We start from the raw sequence: 10690 nt of genomic DNA on the forward strand, positions 1-10690 counted from the left end.
TCCATCTTAGTTCACTGATTCCTAGAATGTCAACGTTCACTCTTGTCATCTGTTTGACCACTTCCAATTCGCCTTGATTCATGGACCTAACATTCCAGGTTCCTATGCAATATTGCCCTTTACAGCATCAAACCTTGCTTCTATCACCAATCCCATCCACAACTGGGTGTTGTTTTTGCTTTGGCTCCATCCCTTCATTCTTTCTGGAGTTATTTCTCCACTGATCTCCAGTAGCATATTGGGCACCTACCGACCTGGGGAATTCATCTTTCAGTGTCCTTTCTTTTTGTCTTTTCCTACTGTTCATGGGGTTCTCAAGGCAAGAATACTGAACTGGTTTGCCATTCCCTTCTCCAGTGGACCACATTGTCAGACCTCTCCACCATGACCTGTCCGTCTTGGGTGGCCCCACATGGCATGGCTTAGTTTCATTTAGACAAGCCTGTGGTCCGTGTGATCATATTGGGTAGTTGTCTGTGATTGTGGGGGAATCTAACAGGAGGTGAATAAAACATACTGTATACTTGACTCCTCTTTCTATAAGAAGGCGCCTCGCTGGTCTCTGCAACCCCAGAGACAGTTCAGGGATCTCCGCACAGCTGTACTCACCCGAAAGCCCTCTTGAACTCTGGCTCTCAAACCTGCCCGCACAGGGAAATCGCAGGGGAATTCTACAATGGACCTGTTACGTAGTTAGAATAGGAAAAAGGAGCCCAGAATGGCGGTGGCTAAAACACAAGGAACGGGAAAGCCCAAGAAAACAGAACAAAGGAAGGTCTGAGGACCAGAGTGAGGCCCTCAGGTAGAACAAACAGCACTCCTGGCGAGCCCAATTTACATAGGGCAGGCCCAGGGGAGGGAAAAAACATATAAAAAGAGGAGCCTAAGGGCTGGGGCGCTGTCTCTCCCCCGTCTTCGCGCCGTTTGGGTCGGCATTCCCTCACGCCTGGAAGATGTATTTTCCTTTATTTTCTAAATAAAACAGAACTGTAACACGGAGCTATCCAAGGGTTTTAACCTCCGTCGCTTCAAATTCTTGCTGACGAGACAGAACCGAGGAAATTACACACTCCCACGACATACCGATGCCTGGGTCCTAGCCTCGGGGATTCTCATTTATTTGGTGCGAAGTGGGCCCTGGACACGGGTGATTTTAGGCGGCCCAGGTGGGGTTACATGCATCTGAGAACTGCAGTTTGAGGACGTGCTTCCTTCTCTGCACCAGACCTGCACTCCGACGTCAGCCCCCGCCCCCCCGGGGGGCGCAGGGTGAGGTTCACCGAGCTCGGTACCCCTGCCCCCTCTGACAGAACCGATAAACTCAAGCCGCTCCGCCATCCCCGCTAGGGACCCTAACTCTACCTGCTGCGGGCGCTCTACGGCCCGCCGCAGCCTCTATGGTACCCTGCCGTCCTCTCTAGCACCTGGAGGACTCCCTCACCTCCGACGGGAGCCAGCCACTCCCTCTCTATGGTGGCGGATTTCCCGGCGCCGCCCGCGGCGGGGTCTTCACTCCGGAAGCGCGGCCTGAGCGGAAGGGAGGCGGGACTTCCCGCCGGCCGCGCCCCACGTGCTTCCGCCCTGCCCCATCCGTGCGCGCGGTGAGTTTGTGGCGTGTGCCCGACGTCGGGGGCCCCGGGGGCGCGGGGAGAGGCTTGGAGTGCGCGGCGACCCCGAAGACGGCGCCGCCGCTCCAGGGCCGTGGCCCCGGGCTCGGCCCCGGAGGGTCGCGTCGCATCGGATCCGCAGGGCCCCGCGCGTTCGTGCGGGCCGTTTGGGGCCCCGTCCCCGATCCCCTCCTCTTCTCCCGGAGAGAGGCCACCTTGAGGGGCTGGGCGTCAGGGTGCCGGGACCCGCTCTGCAGGCCTGCCGTCGCCGGCTTTGCGACCTTGGGCGGAGCCTCGGTTCCCAGGTCCGACGCTGGGTGCTTGAGCTTGCCGAGGTCAGCGGCCCCTCCTGGTCGGATGCCCTTGGGATTCCTCCACGTCCTGCAGCCCCTGGACGGGAAAGCGGCTGGGAGGGCTGGGTGCTGACCGTGATGTCTCCCCCGCCCAAACCCAGGAACTAGGAGGCCCGCAGGTGATCTCTTCCAGGGCGCAGGGCTAAGATGGACCCACTCAGGGCCCAGCAGCTGGCCGCAGAGCTGGAGGTAGAGATGATGGCCGACATGTACAACAGGTAAGGCGGGTCCTGCCCCTCACGTCTTAGAGAATGCTCCCAAGTCATCCTCTCCAAGGGCAGAGGTGGGCGACTTCCGAAAAATCTTCCTCTTAATCTAGGATAAACTGAGGTCCATACTTAGCTTCCCAGCACCCACCCCCACGTAAGCATACCCAGTGGCTGAGTCGTGTCTGACTCTCTTCCATCCCTTGGACTGTAGCCGGCCAGGCTCCTCTGTCCATGGGATTTCCCAGGTAAGAAGACTGGAGTGGGTTGCGTTTCCTTCACCCACCCCCATGGTTAAGGGCTAATGCAGATGCGGTGTGGACTGACTAGAAGGATTTTGACATTGGGATTGGGATGGAATTGATGGAGGAGCCGAACAGGAAGAGAAACGAGGCTCTGGTTGGGTTCTGGGGACAGTAGAGCAGTTGCCTTTTGACAGATCCTGCGTAACCCGTTTAGCAATGCTGAGCACTTTATAGGCATTATCTTTTTATTATCTCCACTGAGTTCCCTTTTCCCATTTTTAAGGTGAGGACATTGAGGCTTGTAGAGGTTCAGCAGCTTTCTCAGGGTCCACAGCTCGTCAATAGCAGTGCCAGGACCAGGACTTCAGTCTGACTCCTAATGAGTCATCAGGCAGATTTGGGAACAAATCACAGACACATCAACCACCACTACTGTGGCCTTGGGCAAGTTACTTGGACTTGTAGACTGGTGGTTATCCCAGCTATAAAGTGGAGTTCATAATAGTACCTTTCCCATAGAGACATTATAAATATTAAATGTTAAAATATAAGACAGACTTATCAAGCCCAACACAGGTAGGCAGTCAACAATTATCTGCTCTTTTTATTGGCTAAAACTCTCCGGTATCTTCCTTTGATTAGTTGGGTTTGTCTCGAAGGCTATATGTGAGAATAATTTTCTGAAGTAAGCTGTGAAGTCAGGCTTCATGCGTGCGTGTAAGTTGCTTCGGCCGTGTCCAAGTCTGCGACCTCATGGACTGTAGCCCACCAGGCTCCTCTGTCTGTGGGATTCTCCAGGCAAGAACACTGGAGTGGGTTGCCATGCCCTGTTCCAGGTGCTGTTCCCCGCCCAGGGATCGAACCCACGTCTCTTACGTCTCCTGCATTGGCAGGCGGGTTCTTTACCACTGCGCCCCCAGGAAGCCCCCAGTCAGGCTCCCTGGGGTCGTAGCCCAGCTTTATGTGATCCTGAGGCTCCCTATTCCTTCACTCCCTCATCTGTAAAAAGGGGGTAACGATCGTGCCGACTGCATAGAGTCATTCTAAGGACTGCGTGGCAGAATCCACGTCACGCACTTAGCATGATGTCCGGAACGTAGCCAATACTCAGCTAACGGTTCCTGTCTGATGAGTCAGAAACACGGGGTGACCATGGGCTCAGACAAGGGCCTCCCAAGACGGCGGAGGCGCAGATTGGGGGTTCACACTGCCTTCCTGGCGGGTGAGATCAGGGTAGCAGGGCAGGAGTGGTCGCGAGTTCCTGGTTTGCCACAGCAGGCTGCTGATCTGACCTGGCCCTTCTTTCTAGAATGACCAGCGCCTGCCACCGGAAGTGCGTGCCTCCCCACTACAAGGAAGCAGAGCTGTCCAAGGGCGAGTCCGTGTGCCTGGACCGCTGTGTCTCCAAGTACCTGGACATCCATGAGCGGATGGGCAAGAAGTTGACAGAGCTGTCTATGCAGGATGAGGAGCTGATGAAGAGGGCGCAGCAGAGTTCTGGGCCTGTGTGAGGCGAGGCAGCACACCCTAAGGTGCTCCCCCTCACTCCCCACCTGTCTCCTAAACGTGCCCCTCGCTGGGCGTCATCTGTGAAGACTGCCAGGCCTGGACTCCTTGCGGAGGGTCTTCAGGAGCTGGAGTATGATGGAGCCCTTTCCCAGGCGGGCCTGTGACTGTGTGTGTGTGTATATATTATATATTAAAACAAATTTGTTGGCACGCACAGTGTGCAAAGCAGTGTGCCTGGCACTTGGGAGTGAAGGCGGCAGACACAGCCTCTACCAGCAGAGGGAGTCTGACGTGTTTAAAAGCAGAGACCGGTCCTGTGGCTTAAGTGGGCAGTCCCCATCAGCCGCTCGCTGTGTGACCCTGACCTCACCGTGCTTGGCTTCCTCATCTGTAAAGTCGGGGGACAGTCATAGGGCTGGGTGAAGGTAAAGTGAGTTAATGTGAATGAACCACTTGCAGTAATGGCTGGGCCACAGAAGGTTCCCAAGATACTTCTGGTTTTGTAACAAGCATGTGCTTTGTTTGGTTTGGCTGCGCTGGGTCTCCGTTGCTGGGAGCGGGCTCTCTCTGGTTGCGGTGTGCGGGGTTCTCGTGGAGCACAGGCTGTAGGCACGGGGGCTTCAGCAGCTGCAGCTCGTGGTCCCAGTTGCTCCGCGGCAGGTGGAATCTTCCTGGACCAGGGATCAAACCCGCGTCTCCTGCATTGGCGGGTGGCTTCTTCACCACTGTACCACCAGGGAAGCCCAGCTTTTTATGTTTAACAACTGAAGTGCAGGCAGGCACATCATTTTCCCAAATAATGGAAAAAAAATGATTTAGAGGAGCGGGTGGAAAGCAGGTGGAACTTAAGTAGCCACAACGTCTTGGTTCTAAACGGCCATAGCGGAACACGTGAAGGGACCCAGCGTCACGCACGGTGTGTGTGATCAGGGGAGGGCCTGAGTGTAACCGCCATTAGCCATCTGGGGTCCACGTGAGTCCGCACTGCGGACCGCTCTCCTCGCCCTTGGTGGGATCTGCAGTCCGATCCACCCAGCAGGCTAGAGGCCATCTTAGGAAACGGGGGCTCCGAGAGGTGGTTTCTGGGTTACAGGAGAGGAGCGGTAGCCTGGAGGCCAGGACGGACTGCACGAGCTGCCTCGCAGAGGGGAGGCCGCAGCGACGCCTGTCCTGACGGTGCCCTTGGAGAACTGTGGCTCAGAAAGGGCGGCTCGCTGCGCCGGGAGCTCCGGTGACCCCAGTGCCACTGTGGTAGCAGAGCCTTCAGAGCAGAGGCTGGCGTCCGGCATGTAACCTCACCGGGCCCTGGGCGCGCAGGACAAGTAGAGGCAGTGCGTGTCAGGCTTACAGAGGACAGGCTCAGGGAGCTCCCTGGCCGCCCAGTGCTTGGGTCGTGTCACCTTCACTGCCAAGGGCCCAGGTTCATTTCCTGGTTGGATAACTAGTATCCCACAAACTGCACGGAGCATCCGGGAAAAAACAGTCCAGATCAGGTCAGACCGCCTGGGGTGAAAGTTTCAGTCTGTGTGCTCCTGGGGAGGCATCTGATGGCTCTGTGCCTCAGCTGAGTGCGTCCTCAGTCATGTCCGACTCTTGGCGACCCCATGGACTGCAGCTCACCAGGCTCCTCTGTCCATGGGCGTCTCCAGGCAAGGAGACGAGTGAGTTGCCATGCCCTTTATCAAGGGATCATCCGACCCAGGGATCGAACCTTCGTCTCTTCCATCTCCTGCACTGGCAGGCAAATTCTTTACGGCCAGCACCAGCTCAGTCACCCTGTGATAAAACCAGTTCATCGAGTTGTCGTGAAGATTAAATGTGTTAATAATAACTAAGGCACTTGGGAAAGTGCCTCCCTTTCCCATATTAAATACTCATAATGTTACCTTTTAAAAAAAAATTGTTAACTTGGATGTAAGGAGACATGAGATAATACCCCCAGAAAAGTTAAAAAACCGTTGTTAAAAATCACCTCCAGGCTGGGCTGAGAGCCGGTATCCAGGTGCTGCAGTGCTGGTGTGGGCCAGCAGGTGGCGCCGTCCGCCCACGGGAGTCCGCCCGCTGGCGCCGGTCCGCGGGCATTCCTCGGGTCCTCAGCGGGGGTTGTGCTAGGAAGGGTCAATGGTGAGGAAAACAGACTGTGCCTGCCCTCAGGTTTAGCAGGAAGTGTCAGGAGTTTCCAGGGTGCATCGCCGAAACATATTAGAAGCAAGGGCGGTCGGGGTGGAGAGAAGAGGTTTCAGCTACAGACAGCACTGCAGAAAAGCTCGCGTTGGAGTGGGATGGGATGGGAGGTGGGTGGTGGAGAAGAGACCTGTCTGAGGCCGGGCCGGCGCAGCTCCACAGAGCCTGAAGAGCTGTGTTAAAAGGCTGGGTGTTCTCTGAAGGGCATCAGCAAACTGGAAGGAGGTGAACCCTGGCGGTGAAAATGACAAATCTGCATTTTAAAGGCTCCCTCTAGCTGCCAGCTGGGTGGATGGCGGTAGATGGATGACATGGATTCAGGGGAGACATGCCAAGGATCCAGTGAGGAAATGGGTGTGTGTGTGTGTGTGTGTCTGTGTGTGTGGATTCGAGTACAAGTACCTGTTGAGGGCTTCCCTGGGGATCCAGAGGTTTAGCGTCCACCTTGCAATGCAGGGGACGCTAGTTCGATCCCTGGTCCAGGAAGATCCCACGTGCCATGGGGCACCTAGAGCCCTCATGCCACAACAAAAGGAGCCACCGCGATGAGAAGCCCGCGTGCTGCAAGCAGAGAGGAGCCCCTGCTGGCCGCAGCTGGAGAGAGCCTACACGAGGCCACGAAGAGCCAGCACGGCCAAAAAGAACAAGAAATTAAAAAAAACCTATTGTTGCCACATCGTGCTAGTGAGTATATTATTTCATTAAGATCCGATAACAGCTCTGAGGCAGGTACTGTGGTTCTCATAGATGAGGAAGCTGAGGCTCCCAAAAGTAAGTAACTTGCGAAGGGTCCGAGATCAAGCAGGTGGCAGGACTGCAGCTAATTCAGAGCCCACTTTCACCCACTCCTCTGGGTCGAGGTGAGGGTGGACTTGGGGAGTCTTCCTTAATATGTCAGCAAAGTCGTATCTCATTCAACAATATCTGCTGTTGCCTTGCCACGTGCAGAGAGCTATAGAAGGTGTACAACGTGAATTAGCTGGGTCCCTGCCTTCAGTGAGGGCTTCCCAGGAGACGCTAGAGGTAAGGATTCCCAGTAAGAGATGCAGGTTCAATCCCCTGGAGGAGGGAATGGCAACCCTTTCCAGTATTCCTGCCTGGAGAATCCCATGGACAGAGAAGCCTGGCAGGCTACAGTCCATGGGGTCGCAAAGAGTGGGACATGGGGTGGCAAAGAGTGAGTTGGCATGCGGGCTGCCTTCAGTGAACAATATAGGGGGCGGGAGGGGAGGCGTGGAGAGGTGAACAGACCTGTGAAGGGTGGTGGAATAGGCGAGGCCCGCCTTCTCGGCTGAAGAGAAGGGTCAAAAACTCAATCCTCGTGTGCGCTCGCTAGACTGTCAGATTTACAAATTGAGGAGTGTCTCGTGAAAAACCAGGACTTTGGCTTCTTTTGAAAAGTTAGAAAATCTGACACATCTGCCTCCTTTTCTGCGTGGCAGGGGTCTGCTGGAGGACGGGCGGAGGCTCCGCCGTCCAGCGAGCCTTCCCTCCCCCGTGTCTCCCCTCCTCCTCAGCGCTGCACCATGTGCTCCCTGGGTTTTCAGCCGAGCCTAGCTGGAAGCTGAATGAGAAAACACGAAAACACGTCATCCGGTCGTCCTGTCCGGGAGCGAGCTGTCTGCAAGGTGGCTTCTAACGACCCACCCACTCTGCTCACTGCTGTTCATCCCCAGTACAATCTCCTTCCAATGTGCACCTGACCTTGAGGGAGGCTTTTGGTTGTTGGATTTTTTTTTTTCCTTTTTTAAACTTTTTATTTTGCATTGGAGTATAGCTGATTGATGGGCTTCCCTGGTGGCTCAGCAGTAAAGAATCCGCCTGCTTATGCAGGAGATGTAAGTTTGATCCCTGGATTGGGAAGATCCCCTGGATAAAGACATGGCAGCCCACTCCAGTCTTCTTGCCCAGGAAATCCCATGGACAAAGGAACCTGGTGGGCTGTAGTCCATGGGGTTGCAAAAGAACCGGATGTGATTTGGCAACTAAACAAAACATAGCTGGTTAACAATATGATAATTTCAGGTGAACAGCAAAGGGACTTAGCCATACATATACACGTATCCATTCTCCCCTAAATACCCCTCGCATCCAGGCGGAGTTCCATGTGCTATACAGTAGGTCCTTGTTGGTTATCCATCTTAAATACAGTGTTCACTCCTCCTCGTAGAGGCTTGCATCTAACGAACAGAACACAGCAAAGGTGATGAACACTGCGTCCAAGGTCCAGGCACAGAAGAGCGTAATGGCCGTCCCTGTAGCGTTCCTCTTGCCCCCACCATCCCCTCTCCTCTCACTTGCAAACCCTCAGGAGGCAGGCTTCCATGTTGTCAGCTGCCCTAGGAAGAGACCCGCATGGTGAGGACCTCAGGCAGCCTCCGGCGCACAGTCAGCGCGGAACTGAATCCCGCCAGCACCCACCCGAGTGAGCTGGGATGCAGGTCCTTCTCCTGCATCCTGTCAGATGACACCAGCTCTGGCTGGCACTTTGCAGCCCTGTGAGAGCCCCTGAAGCAGAGGACCGAATGGACCTGCACCCTGACTCCCAGCCTAGGAAGCCGAGATAATAAAGGTTGCTTTAAGCCATTATTTTCTGGGGTCATTTGTTACAGAGAAAGAGTTAACAACCACTAACAGTTCTCACAACCGTTAACGGTTGTCAGAGAATATGCTCGGTCATTCTACACCTGTGCCTGGAAGGATCGAGGCGCCGTTCCAGGCATCTGCGGTTCACCATGGAACAGGACAGGTGAAGATCCTTGTCAACCTGGAGTTTACATCTTAGGGCAACGGTTTTACATAAACCTCATGCTGCCATCTATCGGGTCGCACAGAGTCGGACACGACTCCAGTGACTTAGCAGCAGCAGCAGCAGCTGCATGCTGTTTTGAAGGAAAGAAGGGAGAAAGTTCTTAACCTTTCAGCTCTTGGACCGCTCTGAAACTCCCAACAAAAGCCACAGACTGGTTCTTTGGAAAACTATGCGCACATAGGGTTTTGTATGCAATTTCAGGAAGTTTCATAAAAATTCTTGTGGGCTGACCTGAGGGAAATCTTGTGACAAGCATCAGTTTGAATGCTGGGGCAAAAAGAAGCAAGACAGAAATTAAAGTACCTGGGGAGAGATAGGTACTAAAATCAGCCACTTTTAAAAAGTAATTAAGCTGCACCAGGTCTTAGCTGCAACACGCAGGATCTTTCCGGTGAGGTATGTGGACTCCTGCTGGCGTCATGTGGGGTCTAGTTCCCTGACCAGGGATTGAACCCTGGGCCCCCTGCGTTGGAAGCATGGAGTCTTAGCCATTGGGCCATCATCAGGGCAGTTCCATAAAATCTGTCCCTCTTATAATTGTGATGAGTGCTATGTAAAGGGATGACCCCCTCCACCCCAGGTCTGAGTGCTCAGAGAAGATGGTCACCCTGAAAGCGATATGCGTGAGAGACACCTGAAGGTTGGGTAGGAATTTGCAGGGGGACGGGTGGGGGAGGGGGGTGGCTTCTGTGCTAAGTCACAGGTTAGTGTTAGTGGTGGGGGCGGTGGGCGCTGGTCCCTGCCCGCCAGCCCACACTGACCATCAGAGGAGACACACATCGTGATGAAATGTGCCAAAGGGCAGCTCAGATACCCCACGAGTCATATAGCAGAGGGACTTATTGTTGGAGTCAAAGAGCCTTCCTGTAGGAAGTGACGGTTAAGTCAAAATCTGGAGGATCAGTAGATAGACCAGGACAGAAGAATGTTCCAGGCCCAGGTGGGAGAACACGGGGTGTTGCTGGATAAGGCCAGGTCACCCCGGTGAAAACACAGAGAGGGGAGATGCCAGAGGGGGAAGGGGGCGGCAGGAGGGCCCAAATGGGCCCGGAGGCGCTGCTGGGAGCCTGGACGCTTGCTCAACAGGCTCGGGAAACCACCAAGGGGAGTGGCCTGTAATTCTCCCTGGAAGGCAGACTTGGATCTATGAGTGGAATCCGGAAGGTCAAGGTGGAAACGCTGCAGGAGCCCAGGTTGGATCTGATGAGGCCCGGGCTTGTGGGATAGCAGTCGATGGAGAAGAGATCTCTCTCTCTCTTTAAAAATAAAAAAAAGTTTGTCCATGTCACTCATGACCAGGGATCGAACCCAAGCCCCTGCAGGGGAAGTGCGGCGGGGGCGGGGAGGCGGGGGGGCGGGTGGTCTTAGCCACTGGACCGCCAGGAAGTCAAGCATCAGAGGTCGGAACCGCAGGCTCACCAGTAGGTTGGATGTGGAAGGCGGGGCTGGGAGCAGAGACCGGATAACTCCAGTTTGGGCTTAAACGACTGCGTGCAAGGTGGCGCTTTTACAGACCCAGGCAGCAAGGGAGAAGAGCGAGGGAGGGGGGAGGAGGGTCATTTTCCGTCGTCACTGAGCACTCATCGTCTTAGAGGATCCCGTACAGCTGGCCTGTCTTTACTTTCCAGCTGCAACCTCTCGCCACAGCCCCCCTCCGTCTACGCGCGCTTCGGTCCGGGCGCACCGTCAGCTCCCACAGTGGTTCAGCGTCCTCCTCGGCACTGTGTCTAGTCGCTCAGTCGCGTCTGACTCTTTGCGACCCCACGGACTGTGG

General features: G+C 55.1%; 1 protein-coding gene and 1 long non-coding RNA gene across 3 annotated transcripts; one reads left to right on the plus strand and one right to left on the minus strand.

Annotated features, from left to right (window-relative positions):
* Nucleotides 1-1479: 1479 nt before the first annotated feature.
* Nucleotides 1480-4130, plus strand: TIMM10 (translocase of inner mitochondrial membrane 10). 2 transcript variants are annotated; one of them, XM_070383310.1, is made up of 3 exons: nucleotides 1480-1601; nucleotides 2062-2178; nucleotides 3721-4130. In XM_070383310.1, exons 2-3 carry the CDS (start codon nucleotides 2108-2110, stop codon nucleotides 3920-3922), a joined length of 273 nt encoding a protein of 90 aa, XP_070239411.1. In that variant the 5' UTR covers nucleotides 1480-1601; nucleotides 2062-2107; the 3' UTR covers nucleotides 3923-4130. The 2 variants fall into 2 exon arrangements, with proteins under 2 accessions (XP_070239411.1, XP_005891203.1); XM_005891141.3 differs by lacking the exon at nucleotides 1480-1601 and adding an exon at nucleotides 1608-1942.
* A 1455-nt stretch (nucleotides 4131-5585) lies between these two features.
* Nucleotides 5586-7917, minus strand: LOC138990979 (uncharacterized). Its single transcript, XR_011466996.1, has 3 exons — nucleotides 7356-7917; nucleotides 5893-6336; nucleotides 5586-5696 (listed from the first exon to the last, which is right to left on the minus strand). It is a non-coding gene; the product is annotated as an uncharacterized lncRNA (long non-coding RNA).
* Nucleotides 7918-10690: the final 2773 nt, after the last annotated feature.

This window comes from Bos mutus, chromosome 15, assembly GCF_027580195.1.
Source record: "Bos mutus isolate GX-2022 chromosome 15, NWIPB_WYAK_1.1, whole genome shotgun sequence".
Lineage (NCBI taxonomy): Eukaryota > Metazoa > Chordata > Mammalia > Artiodactyla > Bovidae > Bos > Bos mutus.